At 43.0% G+C, this 23106-nt stretch overlaps 1 protein-coding gene across 1 annotated transcript in view; it reads left to right on the forward strand.

Annotated features, from left to right (window-relative positions):
• The window catches only part of LOC145412852 (pyridine nucleotide-disulfide oxidoreductase domain-containing protein 2-like), a 276097-nt gene extending 254987 nt beyond the window's left edge, over positions 1-21110 (forward strand). Inside the window, exon 14 of the mRNA XM_080282652.1 lies at positions 20931-21110. Within this exon, the coding sequence (XP_080138778.1) occupies positions 20931-21110 (180 nt within the window). The remainder of the gene's footprint in view (positions 1-20930) is intronic.
• Positions 21111-23106: the final 1996 nt, after the last annotated feature.

Consider the following 23106-nt stretch of genomic DNA (forward strand, 5'->3'; position numbering starts at 1 on the left):
CTCTCTTATCCCATACAAACAGATCTTCTTTGTCAATTTTATCTACTCCCACCATGGTCCTGAAAACCGCAATCATGTCTCCCCTCTTTCTCCTTTCCTCTAACGAAGGCAAATCCAGTTTTTCCAGTCTCTCTCTGTATGACGGGTCTGTCAGTCTGGGGACCATCTTTGTTGCTGTTCTTTATATTCTCTCAATCTTGTTTATATCTTTCTTTTTGTGTGGGGACCACACTACCGCTGCATATTCTAACCTGGGACGGATCATGGCCACTATCAATTTTTTCATCATTTCCTCATCCATATAATGAAATGCTACTCTTATGTTAGTCAAGAGTTTACAAGTCTCTCCAACTATCTTGTTAATGTGCTTTTCTGGTGACAAACTATCTTGGACCAGCACTCCCAAATCTTTCTCTTCTCTCCTTTTTGTGATTAATTCATTACCCAAAAAATAATTCAGTGATGGTCTCCTGGTACTTTTACCCATTTCCAATATTTTACATTTCTTTACATTAAATTTCATTTCCCACGTCCGGCTCCAATTGTGTATCCTATCCAAATCCTCCTGCAGTATTTTACAATCCTCCTCAACCTCTATCTTCCTCAAGATCTTTACATCATCAGCAAACAGACTTGCATAACTGTTCACTCCATCTACCATATCATTTACGTAAATCAGGAACATTACTGGCGCCAGCACTGAGCCTTGAGGGACCCCACTTGTTACTTCCCTCCATCCAGACGTCATTTCCTTTATTACTGTCCTCATTTGTCTGTCTCTCAAAAAGTCTCTCATCCATTCCAGAAGTTTCCCCTTTAGTCCTCCTGTATATTCTAGTTTCCACATTAGTCTCTTATGAGGTACCTTGTCAAAGGCCTTCTCTAAGTACACACAATCCACCCAACCATCTCTCTCCTGTACCACATGAATCGCTCTTGAGTAAAAGCTCAACAAGTTAGAAACACATGACCTTCCACTTCTGAATCCAAACTGACATTCAGCCAAAATATTCATCTCTTTCAGATATTTTATCCATCTGTCTTTCAGGATTCTCTCACACAATTTTGCGACCATGCTGGTTAGAGACACTGGTCTATAATTCAGGGGTTCTTCCCTGTTTCCTCCCTTGTAAATTGGTACCACATTTGCCCTCTTCCATTCTTTTGGCACTTTCCCCTCTTCCAGTGAGCATACAATTAAGCTGTGAATTTTATCCGCCAGTTGTTCTCTGCATTCTTTCAGTACCCAGTTAGAAATTCCATCAGGTCCTGGGGCTTTCCTTACATCTTGAGTTTCCAGTAATTTATACACTTCCTGCACCTCCACTTTTATATCTTTCATCACCGGAACATTTCTAATCACTCCCTCCCCTTCCACAAGCTCCTTTTCTTTAGTGAAAACTGACTGGAAACGTTTGTTCATTATTTCTGCTTGCATTGCCGCATCCTTAAAGACCTCTCCTTCTACTTTCAGCTTGGTGATTCCTTCCTTTTGTTTCAGTTTGCCATTAACAAATCTATAAAACAGTTTGGGTTCATCCTTGCATTTGTCAATTATACCTTTTTCAAAATTCCTTTCTTCTTCTCTACATATTCTTGTGTATTCATTTCTTGTTCTTTTATATTCTTCCTTTGTTCTGTCGTTACCTCTCTTTCTCCAATTGTTCCACGCCTTATCTCTCTCTTTTTTTGCTATCATACACCTTCTATTAAACCACTCCTTTTTCCTGTTTCCTTTCCCTCTTACTCTTGGTACAAATTTTTCCACTCCCAAATTATAGAGGTCTAGAAAGATATCCCACTTCCTCTGTATCTCTCTTGTTTCTCTGAATTTTCTCCAATCCGCATTTTCAAAAAAGTTTCTCAATCCTGTAAAATTTGCTTTGCCAAAGTTGTATCTTCCCTGTCTATGAAGCTTGACTCTTGGCTCGACGTTTCCTATTAACATCTGGAACTCAGTGACTACGTGATCACTTTTTCCCAAAGGACAGAGATATTCCAATGATTCTATTACATCGGGTTCTTTGGTGAACAGTAAATCTAACCTTGCTGGTGTGTCCTCACCTCGAAACCGTGTCTCTTCTTTGACCCATTGCGTCATCACATTATTCATTATTATATTTAATAACATAGTGCCCCACGAATCCTCGCCGCCTCCCGAGTACCATTCCTCCCAGTTCACCTCTTTACAATTAAAGTCACCCACCAAAATTATATTATTGCTTTTCTCAATTATTTTTTGCAAGTACCTAGCCATATCTGACAACATTTCATGGTATTTGTCATCCTTCCATGCTCTCGTCTTTGGGGAAACATACACTACCGCCATATCTCTCTTAACATTCTCTCCAGTTTCTAATTTCATATATATCTCTTCAGCCCTGCCTTCTCCCATTTCCCCAGTATCTACATTTATGTTGTTCTTCACTGCTATCATCACTCCTCCTCCCTTTTTTTCTTTTGTGTCTTTTCTCCACAGTTTGTATTTACCATCTCCCAAATGAACATCAATATCTTCTCTTAATTTGGTCTCTACAAAGCACATGACATCAGGTTCATGTTCTCTCAAGAAATCATTAATTTCGATCCTCGTCGATATGAAACCATCAACATTAGTATATATCACCTTCAAATTATTTTTGACATTATTAATACCCTCTTCTCTCCTACTCTCTGTCCGTACCACTTCCTGAACTTCTGATCTTTCACAACCATCCCCCCTAGTTTCCTTCACTTCTATTTCCTTAAATACCATTTCCTTACTTTCATATCCAATACTCTCCAAAAAAAAGTATTACATTCTTCCTCTGTCCTCTTATCATTTTTTTCCTTTACTTCTTCCTTTAATGATTTTAAAACTTCTCTTTCTTCTTCATTCAGATCTTTTCTTATTATAATATTTTCCATCCCCGCCTCTTTGCTTAATTTCCAGGTCACTTTAAGTATCTCATTTATTACACTTTCTGATGTAAATTTGACTCTCATTGGTCTTGTTTCCCCTTTCTTGTAAGGCCCTATCCTCCTTACTTCCTCAATTTCTTTTACCCACTTGTCTCCTTCTGGGTCAGTCTTGCCTAATATTCCTCTCACCATGTTCGTGTCTCTCTCGAGTCTTACGAACCTAACCTTTTTTTCCTCTTCCCTGTTTCCAAATACTACCACACATCTGTTACTTTCTACAGTTTCTTTCACTATTTTCTTCAGTATTTTCACAACATTTTCTTCCATTTCTTTCTTGTTCATTTCCCTTTCTTCCTGGATGATCTCTCTTAAGCTGACCACTTCTTTCTGTTCTTCTTCTACGTGTGCCCACTTTGCCTTATGTTCTTCTAATACATTACTCACCTTCTCCGTTTTATTAGTACTCTCTTCTAGTTTCCTCCTCAGTTCAACATTTTCCCGCTTCAAATTCCTAATTTCTTCATTGGCTGTTTCATTGGACTGGATCAGACTCTGTATGGTGGTTTCCATATTTTCAGACACATCTTTCATCACTAGATTCTCTACTTTCTTTTCGAGTTCACTAATCCTCATAATTAATGTTTTAACCAGGTCCATAACATTGGTATTGGCATCAAATCCTTGAAATTCCAGTCCCTCATTGTTTATATTTTCGGCCATGTTTAATGTAAAGTACCAAAACAGCTGTTACCGAAAAAACTACAAACATTCATTTATACTATAGCCAATAAATCTTTACATTTTTGGTAGTCTATTAACTTTCATTATTTTAGATTTAAGGCAAGACCTTAGGAGACAGGACAGACAAAATTCCTGAAACTACTTAAGGTTAGGAGCAATGGCTGGAACGTCCGCTCTCTCCGGCTGCTCGTTCGTGTGTGTATGTGTGTGTGTGTATTAGGTGAGCAGTGTGTGAAGAATGATGAAGGAAGGGTAGTGGTGAACAGTAGGGATGTTAAAGATGCATGGAGAGAGCATTATAGTCAGTTGTTGAATGAGGAGTTTGACTGGGACAGGGAAGGTTTGGAGCCAGCAGATCCAGTGTTGATTGAAGTTGCTACTGTGAGTGAGGCAATAGGCAGATTGCAGGTGGGGAAGACAGCAGGTGTGTCTGGGTTGACTGCCGAAATGTTGAAGGCCTCAGGAGATATAGGGGTGAGGTTAGTCACTGACCTGATAAATATGATTATATATGAGTGTGTTGTCCCAGGTGATTGGTTGAAGAGTGTAATCATAAATGTGTATAAAGGGAAGGGTGATGGCCCGGAAAGAGGAAATTATAGAGGTATAAAGCATTTAGATCAGATACTGAAGGTAATGGAGAGAGTTTTAGAAGGTATGATTAGAGAAAGAGTGAATATTGACGAGATGCAGTTTGGGTTTATGCCAGGCAGGGGGACCTCTGATGCCATATTCATTGTTTGACAGCTTCAGGAAAAATATGTTGGGAAGAAAAAGGATCTGTATTTTGTTTTTGTTGATTTGGAAAAGGCCTTTGACAGAGTCCCTAGAGAGGTGGTGAAGTGGGCAATGAGAAAGCTTGGCTTGGAGGAGTGGCTGGTTAGGGTGGTTATGGCAACTTTTTTTTTTTTTTTTTTTTTTTTCTTTTTAATGCAAGGAAGAAGGAACCAAAGGCCATGAGCCCACAATAACAGTTCCCTCCAAGAGGAGAACAAAATATAAGAGAGAGCCAAATTCAAGATCTGATCATTTCGAGATGCCTGGACACACTGCGTTTGAAAGACTGGAGATCCTAGGAAGCAGGAAATACAGACAGAGGGAGACAGTTCCAGAGTTGACCTGTTGCATGAATGAAGGACTGGGAGTAATGGTTAACTCTTGCATTCGAGAGTTGGACAGAAAAGGGGTGAGAGTTTGCTGCTAGATGGGTGCTACACGCCCATCGTAGAGGTGGAGAAATGCATGCAGACAGTTGAGAGGAGCAGTGACCATTGAAGTAGCGATAGAAAAGAGATAAAGATGCAACAGTGCGGCGAAGAGACAGAGGTTGGAGTCAGTTAGAGGAGGAGAGTTAATGAGACTAAAAGCCTTTGACTCCACCCTATTGAGAACAGCTGTATTTGAGGAGCCTCCCCACACTTGAGAGTTGTACTCCACACAGGGGCGGATAAAACCCCTGTATAGAGTCAACAATTGTGCAGAGGTAAAGAAGGAATGGAGTCGGTTATGGCTATGCGTGTGGGTGTTCGCACCCAGGTAAGAGTGAATGAGATTTTGAGTGATGAGTTTTCCGTGAATGTTGGTGTGCATCAAGGGTCAGTTTTGAGTCTCATGTTGTTTATCATGGTACTTGAAACCCTCTCACGTGACTTCAGAAATGGACTCCCATTGGAGTATGCTGATGATTTGGTATTGATTGCAGAGAATGAAAGAGAAGCAGAGGAAAGATTTAGGAAGTGGAGAGATGGTATGGGGCATAGGGGCTTAAGGGTAAATGCAGATAAAACAAAAGTGATGATATCTAGGGCTGGTGGCGGTACTGTCAGAGATAAGGGAGAGTGGCCATGTGCAGTTTGCCACAAGGGCGTGGGAAGTAATTCCATCTTGTGCAGTGTTTGTGATAAATGGGTGCACAAGAGATGTAGTGGTATCAGAGGTAGACTGGGAGATAATGCTGATTTTATGTGTGCGGCATGTCGGGGAGAGCAGGTGGAGATTGTCAGGCGTGAAAGGATTGAACTTCCTTGTGAGTCTCTTGAGTGTGTGGAAGAGTTTTGTTATTTGTGAGACATGTTATGTGCTGGAGGTGGGGCTGGAGGTAGCTTTGTAGCTAGGGTGAGAAGTGGTTGGATGAAGTTCAGGGAGCTGTTGCCTCTCCTGACATTGAGAGGACTCTCCGTATGTGCTAAGGGGTCTCTCTATGCAGCATGTGTTAGGAGTGTAGTGCTGTATGGTAGTGAGACATGAGCAGTAAAGGAGGAGGATATTTGCAGGCTCAGACATACAGAAATGACAATGATTAGGTGGATGTGCAGTGTCCCTGTGTGCAAGGCCTGGGGGGACATGGTTTATGATGGAAGAGTTGAGAGGTAGGATGGGACTGGAGTGTATTGATGTTGTGATGAGGAGAGGTAGATTAAGGTGGTTTGGGCATGTGAGGAGGATGGGGGATGATAATTGGGTGCAGAAGGTGAGAAGTGTTAATATTGGGGGTGGAGTTGTGAGGGGTAGAGCGAGAAAGACGTGGGACGAGGTCATTAAGTTTGACCTCAGGGTTAAGGGACTAAACAGGGAGGCTGCAATAGATCGTGCAGCATGGAGAGCCGCCATTAGGTGACCAAGGCCGATGCATGCAAGCATGTTGAAGCCTTCAAAAATGAAAACGAATATATATATATATATATATATATATATATATATATATATATATATATATACAGTAATCCTCATACTATCCAGACACTCACTTTCCGGACACCCCACCTACCAGACATTTTGGTCCCGGGATTCAATATTCCCAAAATTGGCCAAAAAGCGCAAAAAATTAGAAAAAAATCCAACTTTTTTCCCCCTGTAAATTTGAACTCGGCATGCGTGGCACAGACCAGCTGTGTTTTGGTGCGTAGTTCTCCTACCATCCGCTAGAGTGCCCCTGCATCCTCCCCATTTACAGCCCGTCTCTTGTTGTGAGTGCATGCTCGTCATCATGGCCACCCACATGCCCGCTTTTGTGGTGGTGCCCTACCTCTTGCAGGCTCTGCTGCGGCTCTCCTGCCTCATGTTAGTGTGTGTGATGATGGCCTCGCCGGCTGATAAGAGGAAGAGAGTGGTTTTGACTCTGGAGAAGAAGAGGGATGCGGGATGGTCAACCTCACGCATCCTCCGTGAATTCAACCTGGCCCGATCTACTTTGTTTGATATCAAGAGATCCCGCAACAAACTCATGCAGTACACGACTGACTTCTCATCGAAGAACAAACGCAACGTGGAGAGGAAGATGATGTTTACTCCCCGGTATGCTGAAGTCGACCGCTCCAAGTTGATTTAGTATCGACAGCAACATGTTGCTGGTGTGCTGGTGTGTGGCACGGAGCTGAAGGCTGCTGCTGAGAAGTTCACAAGGCTTCACAATGCCCCAGACTTCAAGACATCTGAGGGTTGGCTCTTCGCGTTCAAGTTACAACATGGCCTTACCAACCGTATGTCTCATGGCGAAGCTTAGAACGCCAACGAGGATGGAGTAGAGGAGTTTCGGCACAAGTTGAAGGGCTTAATCGACAGGGAGGGCTTCACTCTCGGTCAAGTCTACAACACTGACGAAACTGGTTTATTCTATCACTGTTTGCCAACGAACACTCTAGCCGAGGAGACGGAGAAGCGTGTACCTGGCCGCAAGCTCTCCAAGCAATGGATATCTGCTTTGTGTTGTGCCAATGCTAACGGCATGCACCGGCTTAAGCCTGTTATTGTTGGCCATGCAAAGCAGCCTCAGTGCCTTTGTGGGGTGATGGATGTCCTTCCTGTCGTTTGGTACCATTCTTTGAAGGCATGGTTCACTGCCCAGATCTTCAAAGACTGGTTCCACCGCCATTTCGTCAAGGAGGTCATCATTTACCAGATGAAGACACTGGGAATCCTGTGTGACCAGGTAGAGGCCCTCCTTCTCCTCGATAATGCACCTGCCCACCCATGCGACAAGGACTTGGTGGCTGAGAATGGGCACATTAGGTGCATGTTTATGCCACCTAATACGACTGCTCTCATCCAACCAATGGACCAAGGAGTGATCGTGGCAATGAAGAGGCTGTACCGAAGGAAGTTCCTGGACGAGGTGATAGTTGTTCTTGAGGACGAAGACGAGCGCAGGGAGGGACGGGACACGTGAGGCCAGTGGACTTTGGAAAACCTTCGCCGCTACAACATCAAGTCTGCAATCTACAACTGGACCAGTGCATGGAAGGAAGTCCCTGTCAAGGCTCTAGAAAATGGTTGGTCTCGTCTGCTTCTCAGAACGGATGTGGAGCACGATTTCCTAGGTTTTGATGTGGATGACTTCCATGCAGGTCTACATGCGCACGGCGACGATGTTGATGTGGACGAAGTGCGTGAGTTGTTGGATGACGACGAGGGCGATCCTGGGTATCAGACCATGTCTGATATCAAGATTGCATCTTCAGTTGCAGGTGTCAGTACCCAGCTTGAAGATTCTGATGAGGATGGCGACGATGATGCAGACTCCTCTCAGCGTGACACTACTCCAGCCATCCCCAAGCTGAGTGCACTATGGGAACATGCAGAGTTCGTTCTCGACTACCTGGAACACCCGGACTGCGACAGGGAGATGGGGCCCTTGGGACTAGTGGAGGAAGGGCGCTTTTTCAGGCAGCGCATCTGTAATCGCCAAAATCATCGTTCCTTGCGACAATCAACCATTGACAGCTTTTTCAGACCCATGACCCCCGCTGTGCCCAGCCCTGGCTCCACATCATTGCCTCCCCAAGACAGGCCCTCATCCTCCAAGCCAAAGCCCAGCACATCAGCCACGGTGGAATCACCACTGGACGTGAGTTTGCGCCTCTCTTCAGAGTCGTCTGCAGTGGGTAGTCCATCACCATGTCCCAGCGATGCACCTCTGGGCCACCTGCATCAGCTACTCTCAGACTCTGACAGTGAAGAAACAGCAAGAACTCACCACTAGACCACATGGGAATTTACAGTGTTGTGCAGTGAAAAAAAACAGTGTTAGTGTTAAGAAATTAGAATTCTGAGTGCAAAGACTTAAGTGCAGAGTGCAGCACTGATTTTATTGACGTTCAGTGGAGTGCAAATTAGACTAGAGTGTGTAGTGTTAAGAGACTGGACTTATGAGTGCAAAGACTTAAGTGCGGAGTGCAACACTTATTTCATTAAGGTGCAAGTAAGACTAGAGTGCGCAGTGTTAAGAGAAAGGAATTCTGAGTGCAAATGACTAAGTTCAGTCCAAGACTTCATGTACAGTGTACTGCAGGTGCTTCAGGTACTCCATTTTACTGTCAGAGTCTGAAAGGAGGTGGGTTATTCATCGAGATGGCCAGGGTCAGAGTCTGAGAGGAGGCGGGTTATTCATCGAGATGGCCAGAATGTTTCATATTGTACTGCATTTTCCATACTTACCTCTCAAACCTCATTTCACTCTTTAATGTTCCTTCTTGGTGTGAATAGGGTCTTAGGTGCTTTCCATGTGCAGTAGGGAGGTGTTTTTCTGAGTTAGGCTAGGTTAAGGTCCATAAGTACCAGTCCAGGAGCTAGGGACTTGTAAGTACCCATAATGTTTAATACAGTATTGTATAAACTCAACTCTAAAACCTCATTCTCTGGTTCTTTTTCATTTATTTTAGTCTTTTATTTCCCTTATTGGTGTGAATTGGGTCTTAAATAGGTGCTATGCATGTCCAGTAGGGAGTTGTATAGGTGTTTTTCTGAGTCAGGGTAGGTTAAGGTCCATAAGTTCAGGTCCAGGAGGCTGGGGCCTTCTTTCTGGATGGGACCATTTTCCAGACATGCTTTTGGCTCTATTGCATCGGATAGTAGAGGGTTACTGTATATATATATATATATATATATATATATATATATATATATATATATATATTCTTTCATTTTTGAAAGGGCCAGGATTTTTGCATGCATCAGCCTTGGTCACTGAATAGTGGCTCTCCGTTTTGCTCGATCCCTGGCAGCTTCTCTATTCAGTCCCTTATCCCTGGGGTCACACGTAGTGACCTAATTCCAGGTCTTTTTTGGTCTGCCTCTCACAACCCTACCCCTAACATTAACACTTCTCCCCCTCTGCACCCAGCTATCATCCCCCATCCTCTCCACATGCCCAAACCATCTCAGTTGTCCTTTCCTCATCGCAATGCTAATACACTCCAGTCCCATCCTACCCCTCAACTCTTCCATTGCAAACCTAGCCCCCCAGGCCTCACATTCATGGACGCACTGCACATGCACCTAATCCTTGTCATTTTGGTACATTTGAGCCCGTGAATATCTGCTTCCTTTACTGCCCAAGTCTCACTACCATACAGCATTACACTTCTAACACATGCTGCATACAAAGATCCCTTATCATGGAGGGAGAGCCCTCTCAGTGTCAGGAAAGGCAATAGCTCCCTGAACTTCTTCCAACCACTCCTCACTTTAGGGGTCGGGCTGTATATTTTTCCTGAAGCTGTCAAACAATGAATATGGCATCAGTGGTTCCTTTGCCTGATATAAACCCAAACTGCATCTCATCAATAATCACTCTTCCACTAATCATACTTTCTAGAAACTTTCCAATACCTTCATTATCTATCTGTCTATCTGTCTATTTATTGCCAGACGCCATAATCCCGTAAGGGGTGGCCGTTTGACTTTGAGTTATTTGTTTTATGGGGAGGAGCACTAACCCTCCACCAACCCACTTGTTGACACGTTGGGAGCACTTATGGTTTGGTCATATGGTTACCACCCAGCGTTGTAAATGGTTTCCTGGTTTACAGGAAACCATTTGGCTTGTCACTCAATGTAAAGCCACTCATAAAGAAAAGAAAAGCAATAAGAAGAGACAGGAAAGATGGAAAAAATAGAAAGAGAGGAGGACAGACACAGAAAAAGAATGATGAAGGCTAAGGAAGAAGTAGGCAGCACTACATTAAGTGAGTGGATGATGGTCACCACCATTACCTTCATTATCTGGTCTAAAAAATTTATGCCTAATAATTTCCTCTTTCCAGGGCATCACTATTCCCCTTGTACACATTTGCAATTACACTCTTCAGCCAGTCATGTGGGGCAACACATTCATATGTAACAATATTTATCAGGTCAGTGACTAACCTCACTCTTATATCTCCTGAGGCTTTCAATGTTTCAGCAGTCAACCCACACACACCTGCCACCTTCCCCATCTGCATCCTGCCTATTGCCTTGCTCACAGTAGCAGCATCAGTCAAAGGCCAAGGGCCAAACACTGAATATGCTGGCTCCAAACTTTCCCTCTCCCAGTCAAACTCCTTATTCAACAACCGACTGTAATGCTTTCTTCATGCATCTTTAATATTCTCACTGTTCACCACTACCCTTCCTTCGTCATTCTTCACACATTGCTCACCTTTGATATCCATATTCTCCCTCTTCATCTGATTTGCCACGTTAAAAATCATTTTCTTCCCTTCCACATGATTAAGGTTGTCAAGCAAAAGTCTTTGTGACTCAGACTTCGCCCTGTAAACCTCTTTTCTAGCCCTACACTTGGCAGCCAAGTATTCCTGGAAATGCCTTCTTTTCCTTAACTGCAGCTTCTACACCCTCATCCCACCACCATGTCACTGTATGTCTTGGTGGGCCTCTTGTCCATCCACTTACTGAATTAGGAACTCTCAGGAGATTCGTCTTGAGGGCTCTGTACTGTTAATTAACACTTTTGTCCACATCTTCCTGTTCAGCCATCACACTCCTCATCTCTCTATAGAAGGCATCCCTCACTGCTTGGTTTTTCAACTTCCATATTTTCCTGCTAGGTGCATAGGTCCTCATTTTCATCCCCTGCTCCTTATGCACCATGTCACATATCAATCAATTGTGCTGCTGCACACACTTCTTGCTCCATGTAACTTTAACATCCCTCACAAACCTTCTATCAGCCGTCCTGACCAGGAAATATTCTATCTGATTGCTGTTTCCCCCAGACTCATATGCAATCAACCAACTCCCTCTTATCCTAAAATTTGTGTTGCACACAAACATGCTCATTGCCTCCCCAAACTCGAGTATTGTTTCCCCTTCCTCATTTCTTGTACCTTATGCAAATCCCCCAGGTATTCCTTTATATTCTTGAGCAGCCTCACATGACCATTTAAATTCCCCCATAATACTACAATCTCATCATCCCCATACCACTTACTACACGTATTAAGTCATCCCAAAATCTTTTCATCTCTACCTCATCTTAGCCTGCCTGTGGAGCATATGCCGATATCATACCACCGAACAAAATTTTTACTTCTATTATCCTTTCACATACCCTCATAACATTCATGACATATTCCACCCACTTCTCCCTAACCAACACACCTACACCCCCATATCCATCTGTCCTACCCTGCCAAAACAACTTATTGCAACAATCCCTCCCAACAATATTTCTGGCTGATCCACCCCTATACCAGACTGCTTGTACACATCTCACATCCACCTACCTCCCACTCATTACCTCAACCACTTCCCCTGCTCTACTCCTTAAACATCCCTCATTCCAGGAAGCCACTCTGATCCCCCTGGGTGATTTAATGTCCTCAAGCCTGCTTTGAATTACATCCTTTAACTTGGTCATAATCAGTAAAATAAGAAGGGGAGAGACATGCCATAGGTCCCACCCACTGCACAATCCCAGGCCCAGACAATGGTTTTGGAACCCCTAGCCCACCAGCCTTGACCAGTGACTGTGGTAATGGCATTGGGGCACCCTGCCAGGACAGCTACAGGTACATCCTCCAAGTGTGCACTGTAACTGCCCTCCCATTATACACCCACTGATAGGGCAGTGTCCTTAGGCGCTACTCCCAGGTTCAGGCCTTTCTCCTTTGGGCGGAAGCAGATGCCTAGGAGTCACAAAGCAGTGTACCCTCTAGCACAGGTTCGAGCCCATCTCAACCCGGCCCCACGATCTATGTTGGTGGAGCCCTTGTCACGCCTCCCTTCGAAAGATCTGCCACTAGATAGTGGAGGCAAAGTTTTCTGGCTGCATGTCCTTGCTGTCGTCAACCCTTGTGACATAGTGGGGTACGTTGTATGATACGTAAAGCACGTGGTGTAGTGTATGAGATCGTTAGAGGAAGTGTTTGGAAGAGTATGCTGATCTACTCTCTATGTTAGTGTCACACTGAAAAGGTCAGCGGAATGATTAGGTAGCCAGTGAAGCAGGAACTTCAGCTCTCTCTATCATTATATACACTCCCCTGCCTTGGGAGTAAATGTAGAAAAGAGCAAAGTGATGGTTATTGAGAGAGAAGGTGACTCCCAGTTTGATGTTACAGTGAATGGAGAGAGACTGGAATCGATAAGAGAGATCAAATACCTGGGTACAGTGATAGAAAAGAGAGGAAAATGTGCAAAAGAAGTGGAAGGTAGAGTGACACAAGGAAGGAAAGTAGCTGATGCAGTGAAGGCCTTGATAAGAAACAGAGGCTTGAGTTTTGCAGCTGCACGAGGCTTACATGAAGGAGTGTTAGTCTCAACTTTAACATATGGATGGGAGACTAGGATGTGGCATGAAAATGAAGGTTAAGAGCAGTGGAGATGGGACTTCTGAGGAATGTATGTGAAGTACAGAGACTGGATAGGATACAAAGTAATGTGATTCATGAAAGATGTGGAGTAAGGAAGGCTTTGGACACAAGAATAGAAGAAAGTGTACTGAGATGGTATGGTCTTGAGGAGAGAATGGATAACAATAGAGTGGTGAAGAAGGTATATCTGAGTGAATTTGAAGGAGGGAGGAAATGAGGTAGGCCAAGGCAATGGTGGAGGGATATGGTGGATGAGTGTGTGAGGAAGAGAGGTTTGGAAGTCGGTGAGGCTAGGGGACTGACAAGAGATCGACCTGGCTGGATGAATATTGTAAGGAGAAGCACATGATCAGGGATTTGGCACCCCATTTTAATGTGACAGCTTCCAGATTGACTCCATCAGATGCGTTTATGTGATGCTACAGAACATGTTGAATGTTTTTGGCATATCAGATAGAGCCAGGATTCTGGGGGCTTGAATGGTAAGTGAATGGATGCGTGGCCCATTGGATTGGGCAAATATGGGCTGTCTGGACATTACTACTCCTCCTCACCCTGCCCTTGGGTGGGAAAGGAGGTCCGGATGATGATTACACACAAATATATATATATATATATATATATATATATATATATATATATATATATATATATATTCGTTTTCGTTTTCGTTTTTAAAGGCTCCAACATGCTTGCATGTGTCGGCCTTGGTCACCTAATGGCAGCTCTCCACGCTGCACGATCCATTGCAGCCTCCCTGTTCAGTCCCTTAACCCTAAGGTCACACTTAATGACCTCGTCCCATGTCTTTCTCGGTCTACCCCTCATAATCCCACCCCCAATATTAACACTTCTCACCTTCCTCACCCAATTATCATCCCCCATCCTCTCCACATGTCCAAACCACCTCAATCTACCTCTCCTCATCACAACACCAATACACTCCAGTCCCATCCTACCTCTCAATATATATATATATATATATATATATATATATATATATATATATATATATATATATATATATATCCCTAGGGTGGAAGAGGAGGTCCGGATGATGATGATGATGATGATGATGTGTATATATACACTCAATCCTTAAGTAACACGTGGTTGAGTAACACGTTTTTGTTCTAACGCGGTCAGCATAATGAGACAAGTCATGTCAACACGCGGAAAAACTCGAGCTCACGCGGGAACTCAGCTGGCCTGGGGACGAAATTTGAAAGCCGCGCGCTATGACGTCACCCTCTAACCTCTGGGTACATTTCCTGGGCGCATATTTCCATTCTGTGTGGGTATTTATCTCAGTATCACGGCCAGCCACCTCAGCCAAACAGCCCTAGTGAGATGGGATAGTTTAGGGTAGGTTAGGTTGCTGAAATTTTGCCTGGGAAGCACAGTGGGCATATTTTCGTGAAAAACCTATGGCTAGTTTTGAAACGAATGGGCAAGCGTTGTTCCTGGCTGAGGGTTCCTGGTGGTTTTTATGAATACGCATACAGAATGGAAATATGTTTTCTGGGCAAACTCAAGGCCGAACGGTTTGACGAAATTTATGGGTTTCGGCAATTTCAGGGGACAAAATGGAACGACAATGTATGCTAATCAGAAAAAAAAAAAAAAAAAAAATCCTTGCATTCTTGTAAGTTACAGTTCAGTTCCACATTCTTTGTTTGATTTCATGCTTCCCAACACATTCTGGACCAACTGGGCATATGGTTATCAGTCCTTTCTCATGCCTCATCTAGTTCTTACCCACAATTATCATGGATTTTGCAGTTTTAAGGAACGAAATGGAACGAAAATGTTTGCTAATTAGAGGAAAAGTTACTCTTTCGTCCATGTGTTATCGTAGCGTTCAGTTCCACATTCTTCGTTCGATTGAATGCTTCCCAACACTTCCAACTAACTGAGCATACTGTTATCAATCCTTTCTCATGCTTCACCTAGTTCCACCCCACACTCATAATGGGTTTCGCAGTTTTAGGGGACGAAATGGAACGAAAATGTTTGCTAATTAGAAAAACATACTTTCGTCAATGTGTTCTTGTTAGTGTTCAGTTCCACATTTTTCGTTCGGTTTCGTGCTTCCCAACACATTTAGGACCGACTGAGCATACGGCTATCAAGTCCTTTCTCGCGTCTCACAGACTCTACCTCACAGTCATATGGGTTTCGAGTTTTAGGAGACGAAACTGAACGAAAATGTTTGTAAATCACACACACACACACACACACACACACACACACACACACAAAATACTTCTGCTCGTGTAAGTGAGCATTCAGTTTCACATTTTTCGTTCTTCCTGATAGTCTTATGTTTGTCGGATTACTTCTGGGTGGTAAATAAACGTTTCATACTAAATCTGTTTCCCCCGTCGTTTTAAGTTGTATTCCGCTGTCAACTTGTTTGACACATCAGGGTTACGGCGAAATTAGGGCCTGTCCTAACCTAAGTGTTTAAACTTGACCTAACTTAGCTTAACTATACCTTATAATTTAACCTAACCTAACGTAGCATCCAGTTGGGAAGTTGGGAGAAGAAAATCACCTTTGAGTACATCAAGACAATCATGTTATGGCTTAAGGAACGTGATGATAAAAAGTGGGAAATTTTTCAGCAGGAAAAGGTAATTTACCACCCTGATGATAGTCAGAAAAATACAGAAAACAAACTGGAGGAATATGAACTGAATTGGTAAAATTCTTCCACTGCTTTAAGCGTACAAATACCAGAATGGCAAAAGAAAAAAAGAAAAACCATAGCATAAAAGAAAGCACCATCACAACGATTTGGAAGGACAGGGAGAAGATAAAGATCGTTCGTAGGAAGTGATGCAATCCTGGCAGCTGTGAAGGTTTATATGTTGTCCTGAACTGACTGAGAAGCTTATAGGGCGTTATGTGGAGCATCAGAGAAAGCAAACTCTCACTTTTACCCCTTTTTACCATCTTACCCCACGTATTTACCTCCACCTATACGCACCATCAAGTAAAACACTGAAAGAGATATAACTGTTGTAATTAAAAACATCAGTGGTATTAAAAATGATATTAACAAAAACAGAAGTTGGACTGGGTCAACACCACCTCCACTGAGTACCCTTTTGTTGATACGTAGCTCCACGTTATTTTACTCCCGCCCCCCAACCCCATGTGGCCTTCGGGAGAGACGTTAGGCTGTATAGTTAGACTAAAATTTACGGGTCTGGCTGTTTTAGGGAACAAAATGGAGCGAAAATGTTTGCAAACCAGAAAAAAGGTACTCTTTCATCCATGTGTTCTCCTGAGTTAGCGTTCCGTTTCACATTCTTCGTTCGGTATCGCTCATCCCAACACATTACTCTTCGTTCGGTATCGCTCTTCCCAACACATTTCGAACTGATTGAGCAGTTTAGCCATATGTTTAGTTTATCAGAAATGCGTTGGGAAACGCGATATCAAACGAAAAATGTGAAACTGAACGCTAACTCAGGAGAACACACGGATTAAAGTAATTTTTTCTTGTTAGCACAAATTTTCGTTCTATTTCGTACTCTAGAACTGCCAGACCCATAAATTTTTGTCTAACCATATGGCCTAAGGTCTCTCCTGAAAGCCACATGATAAGAGAAGGCGAAACTTTGACAACAACATTGGGGTTGCGGGATGGGAGGAAAATACCGGGGAGTTACGTATCAACAAAAGGGTACCCATCCCAACTTTTATTTTTGTTAATGCTATTTTTAATACCACTGATGTTTTTAATTACAACAGTTATATCTCTTTCAATGTTTTACCTGATGGTGGGTGTAAGTGGGGGTAATTTACGTGGGGTTAGGTGGTAAGAAGGGGTAAAAGTGAGAGTTTTGGAAAGTTGCCAGAACACATTGTACCATTATACATGTAAACATATTGTCTGAGTGACGCGGATTTGGGTACCACGGTCCTTGTCCAGTCCCTATTGCCCGCGGTACTCAAGGATTGAGTGTATATATATATATATATATATATATATATATATATATATATATATATATACCTAGGGTGGGAAAGGAGGTCCGGATGATGATGATGATGATGTGTGTATATAGATAGATAGATAGATATAATTACACAGTATTACCAATGGATGTCAGTTAAGCTTTTGAGTTTATTGATGTGGTTTTGTTATCACTTCCTACCAACAGATGATTTTTATCACTTTAAAATAAGTTTTTAATACTGAAGGGGTTATTGAAATACATATGACCCCTTCAGCTTTAAAAATATTTCCAAAACTGAAGAAAACTCTTTGGTATAGAAAGAATATAGTTTAAAGAATATGTCATCGGATCTAAGGGGATAATAAAGTGTAAGCTGTGAAAAATTACTGTTCTACAGTCATACTGTATTTGTAAATATCCAGGTATGTCTTATTTGGGCATCAACTAGAATATTAATACACAGTTGGGCCTCACTATTGAATGAATTGCTAGGACAGTGTATAAGAAATTCCACCCAACCTCACGAAACGATCCCTAGAATTGCTATACCAATGATCAGAGTGATACCCCGAGGTGATCCTGTGTGTCCGGGCAGCCACATGTGCAATCTGACAGTCATACACTTGAGCCAAGATGGTCACCAGTGTTTACATGCAAAGAAACCCTTTGTAAAGCCTCATTCCACACTCTCTTCCTCTGCTACCCTTTTCCAAGTCCATGTCCTGTGCAGTGATTGTCTCTTCGTACACATATGGTCTTACATCATCATATATCCGTGCATCGTCATCAGACCACCATTGCTATTGCAGTGTTGCAGTGCAAGTGCATGCCCATCAGTGTAGTGTGCAATACAATGATCCCTTGGTTATTGCACATTATTGGTACTGAGCCTAATGTGTGATACTGAAATTGTGTGCTAATGAAAGCACAGTGCGTATGTGATTTATCCTACCTGGTACCAGGCACCACACTGGTCAACCCAAATTTTCCCTTTTACAACAATGTATGCCCACTGAATTCATACCTTTTGTTTTGGTAAGTATGAGAAACACACTTAGGCATGGTTAGGTTCATAGAAATTGATGAAGAGGGCACAGTAAGGAAGAAACCCATACCCTAGGGAGACCTGAGATAGGCTTGAGATAAGGGGTTCATAGGCTAGGGGGTGGGAAGATATTGGTCTCCACTACCTGGGATTAATTCTCAGGTCAGGCTTCATCTTTTAATCCCTCAAAGCTGTCAAATGCCAAAGATGCTGCACCATCGTTGTTAGCAGAGACCAGCTCAGGTGCACGATAATTATGTTTTTTAGCCAAAAAATGTGCAATAGTGGCAGAGTGCAGATTTTCATATAACCAAGTGCGCAATAACCAAGGGATCCCTGTATGAAGTGGAAAGATACAGTTTATTAGTTAAATAACTTGGGCTTTGAAATCATATCAGGCAAGGGTGCAAGCCTCAGTGGTAAGTGTGGTGCTAGCAAAAGGCCCAGTGGATAGCATGCGTTAATGAATGGCCCAGTGGAATGTGTGGTGCTAGTGAAGGGCCCAAAGACAAGCATAGTCCTAGTGAAGGTGATGAAGGAAAGTCCAAGAGGGTAAGGCAAAGACTCCCTTGAAGTTAAGTTGGACACTGTAAAGCACCATTGGTCAGGAGAATGGGTTGACACCCTTAAGCTGCCCCAGTCAGCTGTGTCAACTATTATCAAGATGTCTGTGGCAGTTTTCTCAGCTGGGGAACTGGTGCCTTCCCTGACTGCCAAGCATCTTACATGAACTGGGGAAGTGACAGTGGAGAAGATGGAACAAATACTTGTGCTGTGGGTGAATGAGCAGAATCATGCTAAGGAACCCCTAGGTAAGAGCTTCGTCTGTGCCAAAATTCTGTCTCTCTGGAAGGACCTGAATGAGAGGAGGTGGGTGGAGTTTAAGGAAGTTTTCAAAGCCAGTAGCAGCTGGTTTGATCAGTTCAAGGCTCAGCCCCAGAAATATCACGATGTATGGGGAGGCAGCGAGTGCAGACCATATAGCAGCAGAGATGTTCCTGGCAAAGTTAAAGAAGCGGAACGGGGAAGGGGGTTACAGTTCCAAGTAATCCCTGAAGCTTGACAAAACAGGGCCTTTTTTGGCAGAGGATGCCAAAGAAGCTGTACATAAGTCAGGAAGAAAAACATGCACCTGAGTTCAGGGCAGTGAAGGATCACCTGACACTTTTCCTGGGGCGGAACATCGAGGGCAACCTAAAACAGAAGCACCTCCTACTTTGCCACTGGGAGAACCCCAGAGTACTGACCAGCAATGCAGAAGAGAATCTTTGGGTTATCTGGAAGTTGAACTTCAAGGCATGGCTCACCATCTCCTTCTACTGCTGTTTCATAGCCAGGTATCTGTCTCCCATACTCCGGGATTTTGCCAGCAGGAAGACCAAGCCAACAGGTTTGTCCTGCTAGCTGACAGTGCCCCAAACACCCTAAAGGCATGGAAGACTGAGTGGGCAACATTAAGGTGGTTTATTTTCCCCCTAACACTACGTCTTTTCTCTAGCCAGTAGCCTGAGGGGTAACAGCCACATTCAGGGTGCACTACCTGGAATGTACAGTTCAAGAGCTGATCATAGCAAGTGACTCAGGGGACAGGGACTCAGTCATAGCCTTCTGGAAGAGGTACAACATCAAGAACACGGTGGACAGTATTACAGCAGCATGGAAAGAGGTTAAGGAGAGCACCCTGAATTTGGTGTGGAGCATGGTGTGGCCTGAGTGCGTCCACCTTGTCACCGGGTTTCCCCCTTTTGAGCAGATCCGCAGGGACATCATTGACCTCTCCCATGAGTTGGGGTTTGAGGAGGTGGGTGAGGAAGACATTCAGGAGGTGCTCAACAGCACACTGAAAATATTTTCAAGGAGCTGATTGAAATGAAAGAAGAGAAGGCACAAGGAGAGGAAGGTGAGAAGAGGTGGAAGAGAAGGAGGAACCAGTGCTAGTGTTGGATCTGAAGTCTTCAAAGAGTTTTTTTTTTAGGAATGATGGCCCAGGCTTTTCCATTTACTCAGGAAAAGGATCCAAACCCTTCCTGGAGTGATGCAGCTTGCAGTGCGTTTGATAAGGAGCTGCTTGTACGCAAAAAACAAGCAAGCGAGGCAAACAACGGTAACATTGTGCTTCCCACCCAAGACATCTGCCTGCATACAGGAAGAACCTACACCCTCCACTAGCAGAACATCGATACACTGCTCTGGCTCATCTACCTCCATTTTGTCATGCCTCCTCCTCCACCTCCTCACTATCTAGCTCTCCTCCATGTTCCCCCACTCCCTCACTGCATCACTCTCCCACCACATTACTGCACTGCTGCTCTGTTTCCTCACCACATTGCTCTCTTGCCACCTCTCTGCATCACTTTCCCCATAATTCATCACCAGCTTCTGACAACCTTTAGTGAGTTCCCAGGAATACTAACTGTCCCTCAGCTGCAGGGAAGACCCATTGTGTCTAATTGGACCATCCAAGGATACACTTAAGTTGGAAACTTGTTAAAAGACTTTTTTGGGTGGGGAACCCTTGACCAAAAACATATCCCTATCAAACCCGTGTTGTAATTGCCTTGCTATATGCTAAATTGCTATGCAATGGGTTGTCACTTGACATAATTCCATCATATAGTGAGGCCCAACAGTATTATGGGCTACACACTCATTCTGAGTTGCTTTTCTCTCTCCGGGTAGAACATCTTCCATGGAGCCATGTCCCTGGACCAGCTGTTCACATCACGACCCAGTGCCCTGCAGTCAGGCCCTTTCACACCAATCCCTGGGCTCTTTCTGTGTGGGTCTGGAGCTCACCCAGGTGGTGGTGTCATGGGTGCACCTGGTCGTCTGGCTGCACTATCAGCTCTCAGCTTTTAAGACTAGTGATGTTATGGTCATAAAGAAAAAGGAGGTCTTGTGAAAGCTTGGGAAAGGATAAAGTGGGAATAAGTAGAAAAGAAACATGGGGGATTAAAGGCTTTTGCTAGATTTGTAGTTAGGAAACTTGGAACTCTTCTTTTTTCTTTTTTATACAGGATTAGTTGTCATGCTCTTGTAGATTCATCAGGTTAAGAAACAAAATGAGAGCCATGATTAGGTGTGCATATCACAAGTTGTTTGCATCTTGACCAGCTTTTATGCAAATAACTATAGTAAACTTGCAGTGTACTGTATTTTAAAAATTATCATTTTTATAGTCCTGAGTAGTGCAGATCATGTCATGGGGTCAGTACCTCGACATGATAGAAATAGGTGCAAGTGTACACAATAAACATTATGTGCAATTTTCTTGATCTAAGTATAAACTGCATACTCATCCCTGCCAGAATTTGATTATATACTGCTGCTGCAAAAGAAAATCATCATCAGTAATGGAATATGGCATTGGCCTGTTCTTTGCACCAATCAGTACACAAATGGTTTGTAGAATGAGAACAAAACAATAGTGCCATACCTTGATTTTTCACATTTGAACATTAGTCCTTGGTCAGTCCATTCTTTGCTTAGTGCACTGCTGTTGTTAGATTTGGGTTGTGGCAGACAGTTCGCAAAAGTCCATCCATCCATCCATCATCCAATCCTGCGTTGCCCCATGAGAAGCGTAGAAACCCGGGGCAAGGGAAGTTGGACCTGACATTTAAGATGAGAGTGAAAAGACTGTATATAAATGAGCTTTGACTGCTGTTTTTGCTGATCTAGCAGCTGACTTTGATTCTCTAGTTTTTCTAGCACTTTCATATTTCATCACTCCTTTCTTCCAGAGATTGCTAGGCCCCAATAGGGTAGCAAGGGGGAAATATAAAACTGGCAAAAGCAAACATGCAATAAAAAATCTCAGAAAACCAGGACTTTAGTAATCTGTTAATTTTCCCTTCCACACCAGAAGTAAGTATGGGTATGTGATACATCGTATTTCTGGCAGCATTCTGCATCCAAGAAGAGTTTGAGTAAACCATCTAGAAGAACACAATATGATAAAAGAAAGGGAGTTCAGTTTTAGAAAGTGAAAACCATGTGTTACTAATCTATTAAGCTATTATGATAGAGTTAGAGAAACATTACAGAAAAGAGAAGGATGGGTGGACAGTGTCTACTTAGATTTCAAGAAAGCATTTGACAGAGCACTGCACCAAAGATTTTATGGAAACTGTACCATCAAGGTGGTATCCAAGGCAACCTGTACTGTTGGATGCAGGATTTTCTCAGAAAAAGGGAAATGAGGACAGTACTAAGGGGAAATTACTCATCATGGAAGGAAGTGACTAGCGGAGATACACAGGACTCAGTGCTGGCACCAATTATGCTTTTAGTATATATATATATATATATATATATATATATATATATATATATATATAAGGACTCAGTGCTGGCACCAATTATGCTTTTAATATATATATTGCTGGCACGAATTATGTTTTCAGTATGTATAAATTAAATAGTAACATTGGAAATGGAAGCTATCTAAATATGTTTGCTGATAATGCAAAAATACAAAGGAAAATTACTAGCAAAGATTCTTGCAGAAAGCTACAAGAAGAATTAAATAAACTTCATGAATGAAGCAATAAATGGCAATTGGAATTTAATGTGGAAAAGTGTCATGTAATTAAGTTTGGTAAAAGAGAAAAAAGACCAGATTGGAATTATAAGTTAGGAAGCTCAACCCTACACATATTAAAAAGGGAGAAGGACGTAGGAGCAGGGTTGCCAAGGTCGCGGTTTTCCCGCCAAATTGGGCTCGTTTTGAAGCTCTTCCGCGGGCAGATTTTACCGGTCGCGGGTTGCGGTTTTTTGGGCTGGTTTGAAAACTGTCGCGGTTGTTTGGGCTAGTATGGAGTTAAACCACATCACGACAATATACTGAGAGAGA

This window comes from Coenobita brevimanus, chromosome 94 (genome assembly GCF_032717465.1).
Source record: "Coenobita brevimanus isolate Jiangsu-jjx chromosome 94, ASM3271746v2, whole genome shotgun sequence".
Classification (NCBI taxonomy): Eukaryota; Metazoa; Arthropoda; class Malacostraca; order Decapoda; family Coenobitidae; genus Coenobita; species Coenobita brevimanus.